Source organism: Xiphophorus maculatus, chromosome 12, assembly GCF_002775205.1.
Source record: "Xiphophorus maculatus strain JP 163 A chromosome 12, X_maculatus-5.0-male, whole genome shotgun sequence".
Taxonomy (NCBI): domain Eukaryota; kingdom Metazoa; phylum Chordata; class Actinopteri; order Cyprinodontiformes; family Poeciliidae; genus Xiphophorus; species Xiphophorus maculatus.
In genome coordinates, this window is record NC_036454.1 from 2,189,112 (window position 1) to 2,212,042 (window position 22,931).

Sequence of the window (22,931 nt, forward strand, 5' to 3'; positions counted from 1 at the left end):
TGACAAAAGTTTTAAAATAGGCCATTCATTGAAGGTGCGCCTTATAGTGCGGAAAATACGGTAAATCCTTTTTACCAAAGATGATCTGAACCAGTTTAGATCCAGTTTAACTTTCAAACTGGGTATTTTGGATGCAAATGTAACCACTACTTAATTTAATTAGCAATAAATTCAGTAGGATAGTTACTTTTGTTCTAGGGTCACACAGGAGGATGATACCCATACAAGTTTTAACAACTCAAGTTTATTTTTCTTTCCCCACAAAAAAATAATAATCCAGGTAACACTAATTACCTTAATAAAATTAAGAATAAAACTTAAATTGTCCACCCTTCTAAAAAAATATCAGATTAATATTCAGAAAATTGAGGGTAGTTTTTTTAACTGTAGCTTTAAAGCTCATTTCAACAAAGAAATTACATTTTCCAGTTAGTCCTTCAATACAACAGTTCAGTCAATGTGAACATAAGTTGTCAGTTTTGAAAATGTTCATGAACAAATAGTTTGTGAAATGAAAATAATTACAGGATTGGGCCCCTTTTTGTTCAATAAGCTTATCTGTTGTCCAAGCTGAACATCAGAACCAGCAGCACCAGAACCTCCGTCCTTCCAGGCTTCAGTCCGAGTCACAAAGATGGCGGCGGGACCCTCCTGGTTCTGGAACCACTGGCCCGTTCAGGTATTGGCCGTCCAAAAAAACCCAACCTGCATGCAGAGCGTTAACTGATCATACAGGTATACAGCTAAATTAGCGTTTAAAATAAAGTATAAAGAACTTACTTAATAAACATCACTTCATCATAAACTGTCTCATTTCACAGAGCTAAGCTGCTTACAGAGAAACATTTTATACTCCGGTTGGTTTTTTAACAGTTTGAAAGAACCGAGCAGCGTTAGCTCCAGCTAGCTAGCCATTCTGCGTAAGTAAGCAGCTGAAAATAAAACAACAGACTCACCGGAGAAATCTCAGAACAGAATGTACATCATCCAGTTCACAATAAACAGATTTCTTTCATATCACAGCAGAACTGATGAGGAGTAACTTCTCTACCTCTGCTGAAATGTGCTTAGTCAGCCATTTCTTCTTCACTCTTCTTCTCGTACCCAGACAGGAGAAATGTGGGTCTAGTGCCCTCTACAGGACGTTCTAAGAACTAACAAAAATACATTGCACATACAGACAGATCAGAATAGATTATGGCGGTTACACGAACAAGAAAAAATACTTTTAAGTTCTACCACCAAAAACAGAAACATGTTGTCATGATTGGGTTTTTTCCGTGTTGATTTGCGTTTTCTGTGTTTATTTTTGGGTTTCTGTGTCTTAAGTCTCTGTGTTGTCCTGTCTACCCCTTGATTGTTCCCAGGTGTGTCTGTTCCGTGATTACCCTTTGTGTATTTAATACCACCCATGTCACTGTGTCTTTTTCGGGTCCTTGTCGTACCAGTGTATCGATTCTGTCTTTCAGTCTCGTCTGTCACTGTTTATGCCAGAGAACTTTTGCTGTTGCTCGCCTGTGCTGCCTGGATATTTACCAGTTGCTACCAGTATCAGAACTCGTGCCGTTGCTCATCTGTGCTGTTGGGACTATTTGCCTCATCATCATTAAAATCATCATCCTTTCACTCCTACCCGGGTTCTCAGCATCATCCTCTCCACCACCACAATTCATGACACGTGGAGTTTGATTTGGTCAGACAACATTAAGATTGATAAAATAAAGGATACATGTACAGAAACCACCTCATTGTAACTGTAAAAAATAAGCGGAGGATCAGTGATATCACAGACTTTAATCTCTTCTTAAGGAACCAGGTTGAAAACATCTGCATCTGGGACCTCAACACGTTCACCTCCACATCAGTGGCTCTAGTCCTTTCACAGACTGATGGAGTTTAGTTTCGATGAGTTTAACCAGTCTGGAGTTCAGTAATCAGAATCAGAGGATGACACAGGTCTGTTGGTAATTGTTTTTCAGATCTTCTATTTCTTTGTCATGTTTTCTCTTTAAGTCTTCTATTTCTGCTTTCAGATGTTTTTCTTTGTGTTGAGACAGATTCTCTAGCAGGTTGTATTCTGTACTGTGACTATTCATTGCCTCTTTCATTTGTGTTAAATGTTTCTGTTTCAGTTCCAGTAATTCCTCCATGTGTTTTTCCACCAGAGCTGTAAAATCCTGGGTGTATTTCTGCCTGAACTCATTGAATTCTTCAGCCTTTTTTCTGGCTTCTTCTTCATATTTAGTTTTTATGGCTTCCAGTTTTTTCTCATAACTTTCCTCTAATTCTTTTCTCTCTTTCTCTTCTCGTTCCTTTCTGATGCGATCTTCTTCTTTATTTTTTATCCGATCCTTTTCTCTTTCAAGCTCATATTCCTCTTGAAGTTTTCTGAGTTTTTCTTGCTCCTGCCGACGTCTCTCTTCATTTTCTTGATGTCGTTTTTCCCACCATTCATTTCTTTCCTTCTCCCAGTTTTCCCGCTCCTTTCGTATTGCTTCTTTGCTCTCCTTCAGCTCTTGATCAGTACTTTCCTTTTTCTCTTCTTCTGATTTTATTTTCTTCTCAAGATCTGCAAGTTTTTCTTCCCACTCCTTTTGTTTATGTTCCTCTTGCCTCTTTCTGATGTTGTCTTCTTCTTCTCTGATTTCTTGTTCTTTCTTTCTCTGTTCTCGCTCCTTATTTATATTTTCCATCATATCTTTAAGCTGTTTTTCTCTCAGTTTTCTCTCTGTTTCCATTTCTGCTCTTTGCTCTTCCATCTTTTTTTCCATTGCTTGTATTTTTTCCTTATGTTTCTGTTCCAGCTCTTTTTTCTTTTTCTGCAGCTCTTCTTCCTTCTGTTTCAGGATTTTCTCCACCTCCATTTTTATTGCTGACTCAGCTTCCTGGAACATGTCGTTGGTGTAACATCCTCCACCGTTTTCACTGACCACTGAGTCAATCTTCCTCAGCAGCTCTCTAACCTGGGAGCGATCCTGTGGGGTATTATTGTTAAATATGTGGCATCTTCCCCTGCAGTCCCGGATCAGTTTTTTGACAAAGTCATCACAGTCGTTTTCAATGTAACTCTCAAAACTTTGCTCCTTTAAATCATCTTTTCTGGTGAACGTAATGATGATGAAATTTTGTGAATTCCTGCCAAAGTATTTCTTGATCAAATCCACAGTTTCTTTTTCCTCGATAGTAAACCGTCCGATCTGCAGGACCAGCAGGATCACATGGGGTCCAGGAGCCAACATGTTGATGCAGTTCACCAGTTCCTGTCCCACGAAGCTGTTGGACAGAGTCGTATCAAACAAACCAGGCGTGTCGACAACAACAACAGGCCGACCATCAACTTCTCCTTTTGCTTTCGCACAAAATTTGGTGACCGACTTTCCGCTGGCTTTAGATGTAAAATGTTTTTCACCCAAAATGGTGTTTCCAGTTGCACTCTTTCCACTGCCAGTTTTCCCAATTAACACCATCCTGATGCATTCCTTACTCAACTCTCTAGGATCGTTTCCCATTTCATTCTTCTTCTTGATCTTCTGCAGTTCAGCTTTAAGCTCAACATTAAATTTTTCCTGTACTACAACCCTTTCCATCAGAGCTCTGGTGAACATATCCTGTGTAAAGCTCTGATGTTCTACCATCTCCATCAGTTCTTTGATCTGCCGTCTGTCTCTGATGTTCAGAACAAAATATCGGCCTTGACATCTCTTAATGAGATCCTGGATGTTCTTGTTCTCCTTTACAAACTTATCAACAGCTGGATGTTTAGGATCCAACTCTGTAGTGAAGAGGATGATGGTGAAGTCGTTGACTCTAGAGCTGAATGTGTCCTGGATGGTGTGTAACTCTCCCTTGTCTTCATCAGTGAGGGGACCCACAGGTAGGACCAGGATGAAGGCGTGGACACCCTCAGGATCACAGAGGGAGACACACCTGAAGGATTCCTCCATCACTTCCTGCTCAGCTTTTCCATACAGCGCAGGCAGCTCCACCAGAGAAACCCCACGTCCAAACACCTCTCCCTGCTTTCTAACACACTCTGAAGGAAGATCCTTGTGACCTAGAATGACCTTGGCTGCTGCCGTCTTCAGTGGTTCACTTGGACCAAACAGAACCAGGTTTAAAGGAGGCAGAATCTGCTCTCCTCTAGATTTGGGTTTAACTGCAACAAAACAGACAAAAATTATTACAAACCAATATAATCATTCATAGAAACAGGAAGTTTGATGTGACAGTTTTCTGTTTTGACCTTTAAATAAATTTATCTGAACTTTTTCAGATTAAAAACAAAAGAAGTTTAGCCTGGAGATTCTCAGATAAAAACATTTTCAATTGATCATTTCACTGAATTTTAATGTCATGTTTCTGGTTTTAATCTGCCTTAGAGGCAGATTAGTGCCAACTCTTTGTACAACTGATTTTTTAAAGTGTAGGACAGAAAATGAACCAGACATGTCTTCATCTTCAATAGCAAATACACATTTTTTAAAATTTAAATTTCTGGAATTAAATCATTTACAGTGGATTCTGGGAAAAGATCAATTCTTGTCTAGATGTGAGAAATGTATTTTAATTTCACTAAAACGATGAATGTAGAGCTATATAATCAGACTGAATCCTGTTCTTACCAGCAGCAGGTCTGGATGCTGGTCGTTTCTGAGTCTGATGGTCTGACGGTAAAGTCGTTGCTGCTTCTTGAAACTTTTTATATCTCACATGATTTTCATTATTTTCTCTTGCAATTTGACCAAAGCGAATCAGCAGCTGCTCACGTTCAGTTTCCTCCATCTTTAAATTTCTGTATCTACATTTTCTGATCAGATCATTAATTAGATCTTCCCTTATAGGATGTTGCCAAAGGAAGCGGGCCATCAGTCCGGGCTTCAGGATCAGAACCAATGAATGATCAAATGATCGATCACTGAAGTCTTGAAGGATTCTGCAGATCTTATCTTTCTCTCCTCTAGTGAAACTTTCAGGATGAAGAACCAACAGGAAGACATGAGGTCCAGGATCAGAGACTTCAGCACATTTTCTAATGAACTCTGTCAGTTTTTCTGCTGTGGAGAACGAAACATCTGGACTGTTGATCACTGATATTTGTTTCTCTTCCAGTTCAGCAGAAATCTTCTTAAAGGTGTTCAATGATTTGTTGAATCCATTACATCCCAGTATGAAGTTCCCCACTGAACTCCTCTGAGACCAGTTTCCTCCCAGTAGAACCACTCTGAGCTCAGACACTAGAAATAAAATAAAAACTATTAAAACAGTTAAACACATTCAGATCACAGAGAAAGAAAACTTTACATTAATTGATCCAGTAATATTTTATGATCTTCTCATGATCCACACAGTTTATAGAAATTTAAACTTCAGGCTTTTAGAGAAACAGCCTGAACTTAACCAGTAAGAGTTCTGTTCAGTTTCTCAAAGTGAACTGAGATCAACTGCCTGCTAATGTGAAGATTTCAGGGAAAGGAGGTTCGGACAAGGCAGGGAAACTGTCGTGAAAACTGGCATAGGGTTGTGAGATTTTTCCAGGTACACGCAGAAAACAGAGCATAAAGGCCTGGGGGAAATAAGTAATCTATGAGTTGATTTAAGTATAATTATAAATGAATATATATGTGCACATCTAAACAATGAATGATTTTCTGACATATATTCTTGTATTTTAATCTGTAAGGCTGATAAAAACATGATGATTATGGTTGATAATTATGTATGAGATTTACAGCCATGATTGATAAGTAATAATGGATTATAGGGATGTGTTGATTTAAATGTGTTGACTCGAAGTTATGATGAATGTAAAGAATAAGATGAAATGTAATGATTTAAACAGATGGAATTAAAGTGATGGGTGAGGCCCTATTCTCAGGCTGTGTCGTAATGGGCGAGCTGAACAGATGGCCTAGACTCAAGGGACTTGCAAGGAAGTACAAACAGATGGCCCTGCAGAAAAGGGGAAGTTCACATGAGGTTAGCGCTGTGAGTCATGCAAAGGCTGATGGTTGGGAAAGGTTGAGACTTTCCAGCGACTCATCGAACATGCGAGAAGTCACGTACGCCATCTCCCCCCCCATACACAACCATGGGCTGAGATAGTATAAAAGACGGCAGAAAGAGGAAGAGAGCACTCTTAGTCCGCGGCGCCGGAGACGAATCAACAAGAGGACGCAGAGGAAACATCAGCAGAGGACCGCACCCAGGAGCTACGGGGAAGTTGAGACTTCGCGCCGCCAAGAAGGGACAAGATCCATCAGCCCCCAGCCCTGGCTCCTGATTCTACCGCCGACTCTGCCTCAACCCAGCGATCTCAAACCAACTGCAACAGACTTGGAGAAAAGACAAAGATCCCTGGAGGGAGGAAGAATTGGATGTTCGAAGGACAAGGACCAATTCTGCATTGCTTCTATTCTAAAGAGGATTTTTCCACACAAAGACAAAGATTCTGAACCAAGGAATTAAAGACTTCTGTTGCCAAGATCAACTGCCATCTGGGTATGAGTCGAACTGCTCCCCAAAAGCCTCTCAGTTTACTAGTGACACAGGTCAGGGAAGGAAGTTAGGATAATATGTTTGGGTTATGTTGATTTTATTATTTTGAATTAGTATTGTAATCTTTAATAATTAATCTGTATGTCACTTACCCCTGCTAAAGCTTGCTTAATAAATATATCTTTATAACATTTTGTAGAGGTTGGTGGACATTGAAATTAATTGAGTCATTGATTATCTTAGTTTCTCCAATTAAAGTAAAATCAGTGTACATGATTCCAGAAATGTGGTGGCTTCGGACTTTCCTTTAGTGAGAGTAAAAATAACGACCCTGGGACTTGAATCTAAGTCACTAAATCTAATCTAGCCGTTTCCAAGTGCAGGTTATTTAAGAGAGAGGGCTACCGTTAACAGAAATGGTTATTGGGACTATGCAGCTGTGAGGGCTACTCAGTTGACTGTTCCTTAACTGTAGAGGATCGTAACTTCTGGATCGAAGGTAGTTAGAGCTAGACGAGCCTCTCTCGCCACCAGTTTAGAATGATTATCTCTCATAGACCTCCTGTAGGGTAAGACCCAGGTCTTAGAGATATTCCGGACCTGTTAGACAGAGAACTGGTCAGTAGTCAGCTCAGAGGAGTTGTGAGGAGTGGGCGGGGCTGACTATTGCTAGAGTAACGAACAAAACGAAAGCAGGAATATTTACACTAGTGTACAAATATCTGCCCCCTTTAACATTTATCAGGTTTTTTGCTTTTTGTTGCAATTAAATGTTTCAAAACATGAAAACAAAAAAGATAGTAAATAGAAAGAAGGATTGAAATGATGGTTGAATCCAAATTCTAATGTTTAAAATGATGAATGTTTGTTTCATCAGAAAAGAAACATTACTGGATCTTCTCAATAAATAGTCTGAGTTCATTTTTCTGGGATTTCAGGATTTTAAGATGAATCATGTTGATCTTTATTTCTCATCAGAGTAAATCAGTTAAACTCACTGGAAGGAGGAATAAATTGCAGGCTTTTGCTTCGTTTCACAGGCTGCAGATCTGAAAAGACAAAAAGACTTTTTATCAAAACTGAGAGAATAAAAATACAACAAAATAAAAACAGTTCAAACATCTAAAGTTCTCCAGAGAAACCAAACAAGAACTAAACTCATGATCTGAAACAGAACCGGTTTTAATAACTGATACAAACCAGGAGAGAAAAAACTAAAACCAGGAAACATTGAGACATTCTGCTGCTTTCAACTTTCTGTCTGAGTCTCAGACAAGTTAATATAACATTACACTGTAAAAAAATAAACACAAACTGAGAATTAAGTTAATATAAATAACTGTGAAGATAGGCATCATCTTGTTCCTTCGTGAAAATAATGTTACAGAGAAATAAAAGAAAACTGAACTCATAGAAAACTGGAGAAAAAGTATTTTATGTCTTAATTACATAAACATAATATTTACCTGTAGCCACAGTCTTTGACTCAAACTTCTTCAGTTTATTCTGTAGCTGCAGTTTATCCTCCGTTTGGCCCCATAATAATGTTTTAGTTGTATAAGATGAATCTTTCTCTCTGTCAGAAACATTTTTCTGCAGCGTCTCCATCAGGTCTTTGATCTGCCGTCTGTCTCTGATGTTCAGAACAAAATATCTTCCTCCACAGATCTGGAGGAGATCCTGGATGTTCTTGTTCTCCTTTACAAACTTATCAACATCTGGATGTTTAGGATTCAACACTGTAGTGAAGAGGATGATGGTGAAGTCGTTGACTCTAGAGCTGAATGTGTCCTGGATGGTGTGTAACTCTCCCTTGTCTTCATCAGTGAGGGGACCCACAGGTAGGACCAGGATGAAGGCGTGGAAACCCTCAGGATCACAGAGGGAGACACACCTGAAGGATTCCTCCATCACTTCCTGCTCAGCTTTTCCATACAGCGCAGGCAGCTCCACCAGAGAAACCCCACGTCCAAACACCTCTCCCTGCTTTCTAACACACTCTGAAGGAAGATCCTTGTGACCTAGAATGACCTTGGCTGCTGCCGTCTTCAGTGGTTCACTTGGACCAAACAGAACCAGGTTCAGATGAGTTTTCATCTCTTTAGGTTGGGATTTGCTGGAGTCTTCTGAGAATGTGAGGAATGTTCCTCCATTTCTATCCACAATGTTTTGGATTTTCTGCATTAATACTTTATGATCTTCTTTAAACATATTGTAGTGTCTTCCACCACATTCTTCCAGAAGGTTTTTAACAGCAGGCTTCATTTCTTCAAAATGTGTTAAGACAACTATGGTGTGTTTGAACGGATCTTGATGAAACCAGTTCAAGACAAGCTGAAGTGTTTTTCGATTCTTCTCAGTGAAATCTGAAGGTTTCACTAACAGCAGCAGAACATTTGGTCCAGGAAGGCAAAGTGTCACACAACTCCGCATTTCTTCTTTTAAAGCCTCCACTGAGAGACTGAAGATGTCAGGAACTTTTACAATCTTCACTGGTTTTTCTCTCCATTCTCCACAAGCCACCTCACTGTGCTTGGAAGGGTTAAGTTTGGAAAATCTGTTTTTTTTATTCAAGATGGCGTTGCAGAGGGATTTCTTCTTGTCCTCATTTTTTCCAAACATCACAATCCTGAATCCATCTGAAAAAAATAGATATAAGTATATTTAACTCATGCAAACTCAATAAAAACTTTACAACATTGAACTTTGTGCCATGCTTTGTTTTTTACTCTGCAAACATCTGTGAGAGGAAAATGTATGCATACCAAAAAACAAACCACTTGTTTTTTATGAAGTTTTTGTTTGACTTGATCAAAATGTTAGTATGTTTTGTCTGCACTCGATTAACTGGAATGCAAAGAGAACATCTTCTGATCTGAATTACTAACCAGAACATGTCACCACAAACAGGAAACAAGCTAGCACTAGCAAAGGCTGTCCTAGCCTATTTGGTGCCCTGTTCAAACCACCTTTCTGGGCACCCCATGCCCCCCTCGCCTTTCATAAAGTTGTTGACTAGGAATGGGGGAAGGGGTTGATTGATTATTGGGATTATTGGTTGGGAATTGTTGACATCCAGATCGTCCATTGTAACATCGTCCATTTTATGTGATATGTAGTCACAACATTGTAGAAGTTGTGTTAAAGCAAGTTAACCCTGTGTTGGTTTGCATTGTTGAGAATAAATAATTCTGTGTTTTCTTTTTATCTCTGTTAGCTAGTTGCTAAGCTAAAAGAAATGACATGTTAGGAAACACCCTCAAAGCTAAGATTACAGGATATAAGGGAACGCCCTCTTTGGGGCGTAGCTTAGAAAGAGGCTAACAAAGGAAGCTACCAACTGTTGCTTGTTGCCATTTTGACAGTTAGCTCTTAAAGGTAGCATGTCATAATTGACCAGCTGTATTTTGGTATTAATAAATGGAATTCATGAATTCAACTCACTGACTCTTTTGTAACCTCAAACATCAAGAACTCAGCATGGAGAACAGATGATTCTCTGCAGCAGTGATCTACCTTATTAATCTAAAGGTTGCCTGTGACGATGTGACATTTAGACTGTAGCTCCAATCTAAATGTGGGAGATTCTTGCAAATTCAGCTATTTGTCTGCAGATCACTGCACTGCATGTAGACCTCATTCTGTCAAACTCATTTGTTTTTGGTCCTTAACTTATTTTACAGTTTTTGTCAGTAAGCAGCACCTAAATGCTTGCTACTGCAGTCCATGCCAACAGGAAAACACACTTTTTACTTTTTGGTTTTTGGCCTAGCATTTTTGTCCAACTCATAACAAAGCCCCATCACAATTTCACATAAAATTACAATAAAATACATTCATGTTTGTGGTTGTAATGTGACAAAATATGGAAAAGCTGAAGGTGTTAGAATACTTTTGTAAGCCACTTTAATGTAGCTCCTTTGTACAACAAAGTACAACGGTCCTAATAACAGTTGGAAACAGCATCAACAGGCATGTCAGAGAGTTTAGTGTCAGAAAAGGTTGGAGTCTCTTAAATAGGCAAAAAGTCTATTTCATTTCAGATACAGATGTGATTTAAAGCCAAATTTCTGTACACCAACAGTAAATCTAATGCCAATGATATGCTTTGGTAATAGCACAGCACCAAGGCTATGAGAAAATGACACAATTTCACCGTCTCAAGTATATAAACCAGAAATTATAAATCAATTGATCTCCTTCTGCTCTCTTGATATCATTCCCACAACTTTCTTTAAGAAAGTCCTGCCTGTCGTTGCTAATGATCTGATCCAAATAAACTCGTCGCTCTCATCAGCCGTTTCCCCCGGGCTTTAAAAACAGCAGCTGTCAAACCACTGATAAAAAAGAACAACCTGGACAAATCACTGCTGCAGAATTACAGGCTGACCTCTGACCTCCACCAGCAGGTAAGGTGGGTGAAGCGTTTTGCCCAAAAATACAATGATGGAGAAGGAAGGAGCAGGATTCGAACTAGCAACCCACTGATCACACGACGAACACCTAGCATTGTCACCCACATTAAGAATTGCCTTGGATAAATTAAAACTGGAACACTGACTAATTCCAGACTTTACTCAACATTTGATAAGAGTTCTTAAATTTTATAGTGATGCTTTACAAAATCTAATGTTTGCTTTTCTGAAACAATTTAAATGTTTAATGATTGCTGTTCCCAATGGTTACTGTGTTGTGTTTTTACCATGAAAGGTGTTTTGAACTGTGGTATGGCTGAAAAATGCTATATATACTGTATATATATACTGTAATATGGCACTATGTGCCTGGAAAATGCACAAGCAGGGGGCTTTAAAGGACTTTGCAAAATTATTTTCTCAGTAACTTCTGAATAAATTACTGAGTCTCCATAACTTACCTTTATCTGTTGTGGGTGTGAAAATTGCACTGACTTCCTCCTTTCTGACATCTACTTCAGTTATGTTTTGTGCACAGCTCAGGTATCCGTTGTTTTCTTTCACAATTTGACCTAAACGTGTTAACAGCTCAGGATGTTTCAGGTTCTTCAGCTGCAAGTGTCTGTACTGACATTTAACAACCATCTCCTTTAAGAGTAGATCAGGTGAATCATCATCTCTCTCCTCTCTGGGTGTGGAAATCAGAAGCATTGAATGATCAAACGATCGATCACTAAGTCTTGTCAGGAACCTGCAGAGTTTCCATTTCTGTTCTTCTGTGAAGCTTTCAGGCTGCAGAACCAGCAGGAACACATGAGGTCCAGGATCAGAGAGGCTCACACAGCTTTCCACCTGATCACTGAGGTCGTCTTCAGACAGGTCGGTACGCAGGAGGTCTGGGGTGTTGATGATGGTTACTGGTTTGTCCTCAAACTCGCTACTGAATTTCTCCCACTGGTCCGGTTCTTTCTCAGTGATTAACTGGTTTTCTGCCAGTATCAAGTTCCCCACTGCTCTCCTCTCTGTCCAGCTGTTCCCCAGCAGAACAACCCGAAGCTCTGAAACTGACAAAAACAGAAAGAATAGGTGATGGATGAATAATACTTAAATCATCTGTAAGAGTTTTCATGACTGCAGTGTTAGTAGCTGATCATTTGTGGACCACAGATGAACAAAACCAAACAAGCATCAACATTATGACACTTTTCAACATTTCATGTGTTTTTCTTCCACTATAACCTGCAGAGGGAAGGAGCCAAAGGCTCAGATACCGAGTCCTGATCCCGTTAAAGCCCAGAGCTCAGAGGAGGCTCACTTACTGTCACTCACACATAAATACATGAGAGAAACAAATCTCATCAGTTTTAATCTTTTATATTTAGTTATAACTTTTTACATTATGGTGGTGCCTCCAACAAACAGGAAAAATAAGAGCTACTGTATTTTAAAACTCATGTTTACCCATAGCAATAAAATTAGGACAACTCAGAAAAAGTTTAACATCAAAAGTAGAATTTAGTAGATAAAATATATTAGGACATACCATAATAATTAAATAAGATGTTAGATTTGTTCCAGCACAGGTGGACTATTAAGGAGTATTAATCCAGATTAAAAACAAAAATACAGAATATCACAGTCTGAAAAAATGGTTTAAATTCAGTTCTGAACTTGAGCATTTAAATAATAAAGTATTTTAATGAAATAAGAAAACTCATTTCAGGATTTGGCTTGTGTATGGGGGAACATTTCTGCCATAATCCAAGAACAAACATTTTCAGTCTGAAAGCAGGACTTTATGTATTTCTTCTCAAAGCCTGTAATTATTGACTCAGAACTTGTCCTCATACTCAGACTTAGTCTCTGCTCTGATTCTGCTGAAGTTTTCAGTGTTAGAGAGGAAATGCATTACAGACCAGAGGATTTTAGAGGACAGGTCAGTCAGGATCAGAGCTAGAGCTGCTGTTCTTCAGTCTCTGTTTCACAGCTCAGCTTCACAACGTCGGTGTTTGACTATGCTGTAAAGATGCTGCAAGTCAATGACATACTGAAAATATGTTTTTTCCTGAATGTGAAGGAATCAGGGATGATCAGTTTGCTTCAACAACGACTACATAGAGAAAAACTGACAAAACACGACCATGCATCCTTTTGGTCCACTGTGTGATAAAAGTCATTTCTCAATATGTGTTCTTGTCTGTACTTGTGTTCTCGCGTACTTGTGAAACGTCATCGACAGCAGTGCAAGTACCGTCAAGTACACCTCGCTGCAGCAAACAGAGAGGGCCCACAATGCAATGCGCCACCAGCAGCGGTAAATAGAAGGTGTCTACAGAAAGACATTGCTCTTTTATCACTATTGTTTTGTCACAAAAAGTAGTTTTTTTTGTTTTTTTTTAATATTATTTTTTATTAATTTTAGATACGTTACAATATAAAGAACAAAGAAGAAACCTGTGCCGCCACACACATACACACAAACAAACGAACACACACACACACAAAAAAAAAAAAAAAAAAAAAAATCTACAACAAAATACCCCACAAGCACGAGAAACAGGGTGTCAATCCTCTCCTCCAGTCCACGTCATCCCTCAGCCATCAAGAGCGGGGAAACAAAAGCAGGCAAGAATAAATAGAGCTATAAAACAAAATAATAATAATAAAAATAAAATAAAATCCTAGGGACCAAGCAGAAAAGACTCAAGGGGACCCCAAAGTGTCAAAAATGTATCTGATTTGTGATTGAGATCATGGGTCAGCTTTTCCAAAGGAAGGATAACAGATTTCTGTGTGAGCCACATATTTACTGTGGGGGCAGAAGGAGAAGTCCATTGTAACAAAATACATTTCTTGGCAAGAAATTGAAGAATCGTAAACAAGGATTTAGAATGTGCATCGAAATGATTGGGGGAAACATTTAGAAGATAGAACACAGGAGACAAAGAAAAGCGAACACCCAAAACCTTTTCAATCACCAAATGTACGTCCCTCCAAAAGGTCCTTAATAAATCACATGACCAGAATAGATGGAGAAAAGTACCTCTGTGCCTCAAACATTTGCAGCACAGATTGGAACGGTTGGGGAACATTCTCTGAAGACAAACAGGGGTATAGTAGGATCTATAGAAAAGTTTGAAATTCTGTTCTTTTATAGAAATACAAGTGCATTGAGGAAAGATTCCATTGCAAATCTTACAAAAAGTAGTTTTAATATGTTTTTAGGTGAGAAAGTAGACCTCATAGCTCCATCTATCCACTCAGTTCATTCATAATATTCATATCGTTTAAACCCAGCAAGCTACAGAAAAGGAAAACATAAGTAAGTCACCTGTGAGTAACAAATTTTAAAGTAGGCTCCTGAAATCAGTTCTATGAGATTAATATTTGAACTCACAGGCTGGTGGTAGGAATTCAAAGCTGCCGCTGCGATGCAGAGGTCTGACATCAGCACCTACAATAAGAATACAAGAAAGTTTAGGAAGTTTAGGAAGCAAAAAACATTTAAAAACATCACAAAATCCTAGTGAAAATATATACTCTAGTATATTTCAAATATACTTACAGTTGTGTAAGTATATTTGAAATATACTAAGTATTAAATGTACTACTTATAAATATATACAAAGTATACTAATAGCATGTTTGTACCAATTTTGACATAATAACTTCAAACATACTTAAATATAATTTTACCAAAATACACATATAAAAAATATATTAAATAAAATTATACTTTAAGTGAACAAAATATACACTTGCTCAAGTCTACATTTAAAATATATTTTAAATATCTTTAACATATTTTGTGCATATTTTAAAATATATGCTCAAAATAGAATTTTTTGCACTTCACTTAGCGCTTACTTTAAATTATTAATTTCAGTATGTTTTAAAATACACCTCAGTATATACTTTAGGCTAATAAAATAAAATAATAATAATAATAATAATAAAATAAAATAGGCTAATGTTAGGTGCCTTCAAAATATTTTACTATTTTTGTTAAAATGTCAAAGATTAGAAAAATAACAGTCCTTATAGTGGAACTTGATGTAATGTTGTTAAATGAAGTAACTAATGTGTTCATGCCAAAATATCAAACATTGACACTGTAGTGACAGAGGTGCTACAACTAGAACAATACTTGTTCTTAACACTAAATGTAGCAGGTATCTTCAGTTTTACATCTCTCTGATTATAATCTTTGTTTTCAGATTTTTAACTGAAACACGGAAGCTGTCTTTACCCAATCCATTTTCAGAGGTATGATGGAAGATCTGTTAGTGAACGGCATCAGCTCCAGTTCACACTCCAGACCAGATGGTGGCAGTATTGCACACTTTCAGTTTTTTGAAAAGCGCCATAAAAAGAAGAAAAGCCAAGAAGCCAGAGAAGATACCAGATGACTGCTTTAGTGGAACATAAGGGCAGCAAGGTGTTGTGCGTTACCTGATTAGCCGCCTTGGAAGGCAGAACCGGCTCTCCAGAACAGGAAATGTTGATGTAAGTGAGAGCTTTGAATTGGAATAGTCCAATCCTTAACTGCACCAGCAGCGAGAGACTGAGAAGAAGGCTGCGCGTTTGAAAGTGGCGGGCAGGAACTCTTCTTATATTTTGGTGATGGGAAATTATCTGTAAGGTCGATCACGGCTGGTGAGGAAAACGAAAAACAAATATATATTTATGGTTAAAAAGTTGAAATTAAGAACTGAAAGAGAGGAAGATGGAGATAAAGAAATAAGAATATTTCGGACTCATGGAAGTTGGCGTCGAGGAAATGCTCAAGATGCTATCGGGAAAACCCGTGGATTGGTGAAAGAGCTTTGGACAAAGAGTACGACAGGTAGACACAGCTGTGCTGTGATTGGACCAGAGTGGGAAAATAGTACAGATACGGAGAGTGATGGAGCAGTGAAACATCCAGTAGTGAAAGGATGAGTCCAAAAAAAGGTAAAGTCTTCAGCGAAGGCAGGTGTAGGAAAGAGGGGGAGAGTGGTGAACAACTGGGATGAGTCTGAAGAAGAAATGGAGGGAGAAATAAAGGAGTTCAAAGTAATTGTAGAGTTAACGAGGAGAAGGCATTGCAAATGACAAGTCCAGTTAAACTATCCACGATTCTGAAGAATCAAGTGGGGGACAAAAGTTCTAAGAGATGGAAACTTAATGATAAGTTGTAATACAGAAGAACAAAAAGACAGAACATGTAGGATGAAAGAAGTAGGAAAGTATAAAGTGACAAGCGTCACAAGAAGGAAGCAAATGGAGGAAGGGAGTGATTCAGGGATCCTGACTGAGGTTTCAATTGAGGAAATCAAATCAAATCTCAGAGGAGGAAGAGTTAGAGATGTAAGAAGGTTTCAGACCTTTAAAAATGGAGAGAAAATGAAGAGTGAAAGGGTTTTGATAGAGTTTGATGAAGAAAGACTTCCAGAGAGTCTATTTAGGATATTTAACCTACAATGTAAGAGAGAATATATCCCACCACCGATTAGATGCTTTAAATGTCAAAGATTTGGCCAAACAGCACAGACATGGAAAGGAAAGAGAAAATGTTCACGATGTGGAGAGGATCATGAATATGATCAGTGCAACAAGAGCAGGCAGCCAAAATGTTGTAGTTGTGGTGGCATATGGGGCTGTGAAGTAATGAAGAGGGAGGTTCAGGTTCAACAAGTCAGAATACACAACAACATATCCAATGCAGAGGCTGTTAAAGTGGAAAAGCAAAGAACCGATGCTGGGGTGGAAAACAGGACAAACACAGAGTTAAACCAAACTAAAGAAAATAAAGTGCATGTGGATTTAAAACAGCTAGTGATATTCATGGCAGGGGTAATAAATGCAACAATGGAAATTAAATCAAAAACAGAAAGAATTCAAGTTATTGTGAAAGCAGCAGGAAATCATCTCAACATTAATGAATTAAAATGGGAGGAAGTGAGGGATGAGCTCAGCCAATCAGGAGGCAGCATGGAGAGGATAGTTACACTAAGTTTAATATCAAATGGACAGGAATTAAAGACTTTATTGATAAATTAGAAGTAGCTCCAGATGCTATTTGTATACAAGAAACTTGGTTAAAACCCCAATTAGAATTTAAAATCTTAATAGAATAGAATAGAATAGAATAGAATAGAATAGAAGTACTTTATTCATCCCAGCAGGGAAATTACTTCGCAGTTACAGCATAGAGACAAGACACAATCAATCAATCAATCAAATTTTATTTGTATAGCACATTTCAGCAGCAAGGCATTTCAAAGTGCTTTACATCATTACAAACACAGAATCACAATGCAATATAGAATCAATCATTAAGTCAAGTTCCATCAATAAATTTGTAATTGATTACATTTCAAATACAATCCTAAACAGGTGGGTTTTTAGTTGAGATTTAAAAGAAGTCAGTGTTTCAGCTGTTTTACAGTTTTCTGGAATAAAATAACAATACCATTGAGTAGTAGTTGTAGATAAAATAAAAAATAAATGCTATAAATTGTAAAAATATGAAATGCTGTTAATATAAAAAGCAGCTTAGAGCAGTCCTTGCGAAGATTTTAAAAAAATGCAGATACAGTATGTATATGTAAATATATGTACAGCAGTGTGCCACAGTGCATTGTGTGAAATCGGACTGATTAGTGCAGAACAATGATTTAGCTTTTATTGTACAGTGAGATGGCCTGTGGCAGGAAGGATTTCCTGTATCTGTCCCTACGACAGCGGAGCTGGAGCAGCCTATGTGAGAAGGTGCTCCGCTGTCTGTCCACTATGTGGTGGAGAGGCTGCTGTTTATTGTCCATCATAGACAGAACCTTCTTCAGTGTCCTCCTCTCCACCACAGTTTCCAGGGACTCCAGCCTTAGTCCCAGTACAGAGCCAGCTTTCCTGATGATTTTGTCCAGTCTATTAGAGTCGCTGGCTCTGATGCTGCTTCCCCAACACACAGCAGCAAAGAAGATGGCGCCGGCAACAACACTGTGATAAAAGGTCTCCAACATCTTGCTGCACACATTGAAGGATCTCAGCTTCCTTAAAAAATAGAGTCTGCTCATCCCCTTCCTGCACACAGCATCAGTGTTAGATGCCCAGCCCAGTCTGTTGCCGATTACAACTCCCAGGTATTTGTAATCCTCCACCTCCTTCACCACTTCCCCTTTGACCTTTAGTGGCCGTGAAGGTATCTTCTTCCTTCTGAAGTCAATCACCATCTCTCTGGTCTTACTAATGTTGAGCCTCAGGTGATTCTGGTCAGACCACTCCACAAAGCCGTCCACCAGTGTCCTGTACTCCCCCTCCCCTCCATCCCCTATACACCCGACAACCGCTGAGTCATCAGAAAACTTCTGTAGGTGACATGACTCGGAGTTGTACTGGAAATCAGTGGTGTACAGGGTGAAGAGAAAGGGAGAAAGCACAGTTCCCTGTGGAGCTCCTACGTCACTGACCACCACATCAGACAGGACACTGCCCAGATGGACAAACTGTGGCCTGCCTGTCAAGTAGTCAGTAACCCAGGAGATCACTGAGTCGTTGACACCCATCCTCCGCAGCTTCTCACCCAGCAGCAGAGGCTGGATGGTGTTGAAGGCACTGGAGAAATCAAAGAATGTGATTCTCACAGTGTCTCCTCCACCATCCAGGTGCGACAGTGCTCGTTGCAGCAGGAAGATGACGGCATCGTCAACTCCTAAGTGGGGTTGGTAGGCAAATTGCAGGGGGTCTAGAAACGTCCTCACCTGAGGCCTCAGCTGGGCCAGGACCAGTCTCTCCATGACCTTCATCACATGAGATATGAGAGCAACTGGTCTGTAGTCCTCTGGGTCGGATGGCCTTGGCTTCTTGGGAACAGGAACCACATGTGATGTCTTCCACCGCAGCGGGACTCTCTCCAGCCTCAAGCTCAGGTTGTACATGTGTGCCAGTACCGGGACCAGCTGGATGGAGCAGGTCTTCAGGATCCGCGGTGTAATGCCATCAGGTCCTGCAGCCTTCCCCTGGTGTAATCGCTCCAACTGTCTCTCAACCTGGCCTGTAGTCACCGTTAGCTGGGGATGGGTGTTGTTGTCTGCAGTGTGGATGTGTGGGGGGCTGGTGGTGGTAGGGGAGTAGCAGGAGGTGAGCTGAACCTGTTGAAAAACTGGTTGAACTGGTTTGCTCTATCCAGGCTCCCAGATATCTGTGTGTCCTTCCCCTTCATCCCAGTGATGTTCTTCATTCCTTTCCACACATCTCTCACACTGTTCTGCTCGAGTTTGGACTCAAGCTTCCTCCTGTAGTTGTCCTTGCATGTCCTCAGTGTCTCTCTGAGTTCATGCTGGACTCTCCTCTGCTCCTCCTTATCTCTATTTTACGCTTTTACTGCAATTTGTTAGTTTATTATATTTTAAGTACAATCCAGACCAAATCCAGACTAAGGCACTTTCCTTCCCACTGTCGCCCCGCGCATCTTCAGCATGACGGGTTGCTGTAAATCTGTGTCGGCCATGTTTCCTTTGAATGAAAAGGTTTACATACACTGTACCAAACACCAATATTCTCAGTCTCACATTAATTCATAGATTTTCCAGTTTTAGGTCAGTTAGGATGAATAAAGTTACTAAATATCATAATAATATTATATATAAGTTTATTTTAGATAAACTAAGTTCTCTGTATGTTTAAACATTTTGGTAAATAAAAGATGATGATGTCAGAGTTTTCTAAGCTTTGTGGAAACTTTTCAGTGACATCAAGCAGAATCAGAGGAAACAGGAGAGAAACATTATGACTCTGAACTGTTTATGGTTTTAATCTGCAGAATAATTTTTCATCTTCAAATGCACCAACTACACAGACTAATCTAGAAATGATTATCTGGACTCATTTCAGTCGTACTTACTGTCTGGACGCAGCAGGTCGTTGCTGCCGCAGCGCTTCAATGGTTCCACAACATCTGGCACTGAAAAGGTAAAAACACCTGAGTTATTATCAGGTAATCTTAGAATAACATCCTGCTGGTTATTGTTACTGGAAAAATATGGACTTTTATCAAGTTGAGCAGGCTGAGGTCTGAAGTAAATGTTCATCATTCAGGACTTTAACAGTTGAGCTCAGACTCTTTAGTTTGGAGAAGAAAAAACTTCAGAGAAAAGTTTCACAGAAACCAGAAACATCCAGCCACCATCTTTATTTTGAAGTTGGACAATGTTTCTGCTGTAGGATTACATACATATGTGTGTAAAGATGAAATACATTTTCTGTTTATGATGTTAGAGGTGCTGCTTCATTTAGTATTAACATTGCAGTTCAACAACTGATAAAGGGTCAGAGTGTTTTTTAAAGTTCAGCCGGTCAGCGTTCACATCCAGAACCAGTGGAGTTTAATGGAGATCAATAAAAACATCCAGAATAAAACCAGTAAAACAGTTTGGTTCCATAATCACCCTCCTTCAGCTTTTCATCATCAGTAATATGGATCTGACAGCCAAAGCAAACTGTCCACAGTGACAGTCAGTCAGTTATGGGGATGAACTGGTTTACAGAAACAGTTCAAAGTCTCTTTTCATTTTTAATAAATAAAATCATGTGTGGCTCTCAGAGCGGAGTGGTCGTTACTCACCAGGTTCTGCAGACGCCATGATGTCACGTTGCCCTGGTGACCAGAGGATTCAGATTCCTTCAAGATTTAAAGTAGAAAACATGCAAATAAATTATTTTCACATCAGTGCAACAAAATATGCAAATATAGAAAGGATGACTTCAGAGATGAACAGAAACAGAAGTCATGATGATCAAAGTGATTAAAATGTTCGGTTCTGCTTCTGCTCTCATCACCAACCAGAACAGGAAGTCCAGAGTTCATTCAGTCGATGCAGAAGAAGAAAATTCCTCCATGTTTCCAGATTCTGTTCATCAGGATCCACAACGTCTGCTGTTACTGCAGGCTGCCAGGAGAGGGCGCTGTGGCTGAGGGAGGAACCAGGAGGAGAACCGGGTCAGAACCAGAACCAGGAGGAGAACCGGATCAGAACCAGGAGGAGAACAGGGTCAGAACCAGAACCAGGAGGAAAACCGGGTCAGAATCAGGAAGAGAACCGGGTCAGAATCAGAACCAGGAGGAAAACCGGGTCAGAACCAGAACCAGCAGCAGAACCAGTCAGTATGAATACTTTGGGTATGACAGTAAAAAGGGTAAATTCTGTGCATTTATTCCAACACAAAACTGAATCAAAATAATTATTTTTGATTATAAAAAGTATTAAATGAATATTAAAATAACAGTTATTTGGATTTGCATGTTTCAGATCAAACTGAAAGCATTAAAAAGTTTCAGGTTTTAAAATATTAGGATTGTTTAAGTTTTACTTTCTAAATTTACATGAACTATTGTAAGAAGATCTGAAGGATCAAAATGTTTCCTCCTCTCTGGCAGGAGCCTGATAGAAATGAACCAATCAGATCAGCTGAGAGCTGGACATGAACCAATAAGATCAGCTGAGAGCTGGACATGAACCAATCAGATCAGCCGAGAGCTGGACAAGAACCAAGCAGGAGAAACTGGATACAGAGGTAAAAATATTAATGTTCTGGACGGGCTGCAGCTGAAATCTGGGTCAACATTAAATATTGGTTCAATGTTTGTTTGTTTCTTAGATTGTTGCCCAAAACAGCAGAACAAAAACCGGAAGTTTCATCAGAATAATAAAAAAATAAAAGCAATAAAAAAAGAAAAGCAAACAGCAGCTGTTTGAACGTAAAGTCAGTAAACTGTAAACTTATGATCCAAGTTTGTACTGTAAGAGAATCCAAATAAATGAGTATTAGTATTAGAAGTAGTTGTAGAACTACGGCAGTAGTTTGAGTATAAATATGTAACTTTGCGTGTCACATGTTTTCTCTTCCATTGACGTCACCGAGTCTCTTTTATTCGCTTTAAAACAGAATATTTGCTGTTCGCAGGTTAAAACATCCGATATAATAAATTAAAACAAACTGAGACACATTTACTTCACAGCGACGGACTTTTATTGTCCGCCATGTTCAACACGTCATTTAGTGTCTTTAGTGGATCTAGTTTAGTTTTCCTGCAGAGTCACATCTGGTTGAGTTTTCTATAGATCTCCTCTGACAGAATCCTGACACTTTCTCCTCTTTCTGTGTCAAATTAAACTTTACTCACCGTCAGCTGCTTCTTTCTGCTTCTTTCCTATTATGGCGGATCGCAAGCAACTTTAAGCTGCATACCGCCACCTACTGTACACTAGTGTGTAGCAACATTACTTTACATCCATCAAATTCTATTTTTTAATTTTGTATTCTGAAGATAAATAAAAAATGCTTTCCTTAATCTGTAAATATCCATTATGTTTCCTTCATTTCCCAATATTCCCTAAAGACTCCATTATTAACTTGTCCTTCTAACCATTCTTCTCAATTTCTCCCTTTCAGGTTCATTTGTCTTACAGTTCATCAATACGTGTTCTACATTTTCTTTCTCTCCACATCCTTCACATTTATCATTATTTTTCCTTCCTATTAAATATAAAATGTCACTTAAATAGGTATGATTTACTCTTAATCTGATCATTATTGTTTCTTCTCTTCTGTTTTTCTCTTTAATATTTCTAATAAAAACTGACTTTTGTACTTCATATAATCTTCTTCCTTTCTTATCTTCATCCCTCCTCACCTTCAGCTGCTCCGTGTTCAGCTGGTTGATACCGAAAGTATTTAATTCTCTCCGCCTCTTCTCCTTATCCAACCGCTAGGGGGCGTATTAGAACCAACTGCACATCCGGGCATTTCTCTCGTCTTTTTTCTAACTGAAGATCAGAAAGTTTCCTAAGATTAAAATACGTTTATTTAGGTAATAAATAATAATAATAAAAAAAAACATTTTTGCAGTACTGCAAATTGTAACGTGGATATTGGAATACACCGATTTTTGCTTTCATAGATTCACTAATAGAAAATACTTGAAAATAAAATAATTTAAAGATCAGAAAATGTATGAATAAGGATAAATTCAATACCATT

General features: G+C 38.9%; 1 protein-coding gene across 2 annotated transcripts; it reads right to left on the minus strand.

Annotated features, from left to right (window-relative positions):
* Window positions 1-303: 303 nt before the first annotated feature.
* On the minus strand, window positions 304-22,493 carry LOC111610359. 2 transcript variants are annotated; one of them, XR_002753628.1, is made up of 11 exons: window positions 22,075-22,493; window positions 20,734-20,861; window positions 20,515-20,571; window positions 19,795-19,854; window positions 14,308-14,364; window positions 11,372-11,974; window positions 7,962-9,134; window positions 7,494-7,544; window positions 4,623-5,234; window positions 1,052-4,156; window positions 304-705 (listed from the first exon to the last, which is right to left on the minus strand). XR_002753628.1 is itself a non-coding variant. In XM_023344155.1 (10 exons), exons 3-10 carry the CDS (start codon window positions 20,531-20,533, stop codon window positions 1,941-1,943), a joined length of 4,791 nt encoding a protein of 1,596 aa, XP_023199923.1. In that variant the 5' UTR covers window positions 20,534-20,571; window positions 20,734-20,861; window positions 22,075-22,493; the 3' UTR covers window positions 304-1,940. The 2 variants fall into 2 exon arrangements, 1 of the variants encoding a protein (XP_023199923.1); XM_023344155.1 differs by having other exon boundaries at window positions 304-4,156.
* Between the last annotated feature and the right edge of the window lie 438 nt (window positions 22,494-22,931).

Bases quoted from the DNA above. Each gene is read 5' to 3' on its own strand.
- LOC111610359 (XM_023344155.1), bottom strand. The intron at 14,365-19,794 runs GTAAGTACGACT...TTCTTATTGTAG, and splicing joins CGACCTGCTGCGTCCAGACA to GTGCTGATGTCAGACCTCTG. The intron at 7,545-7,961 runs GTAAATATTATG...TTGTCTTTTCAG, and splicing joins GTCAAAGACTGTGGCTACAG to ATCTGCAGCCTGTGAAACGA.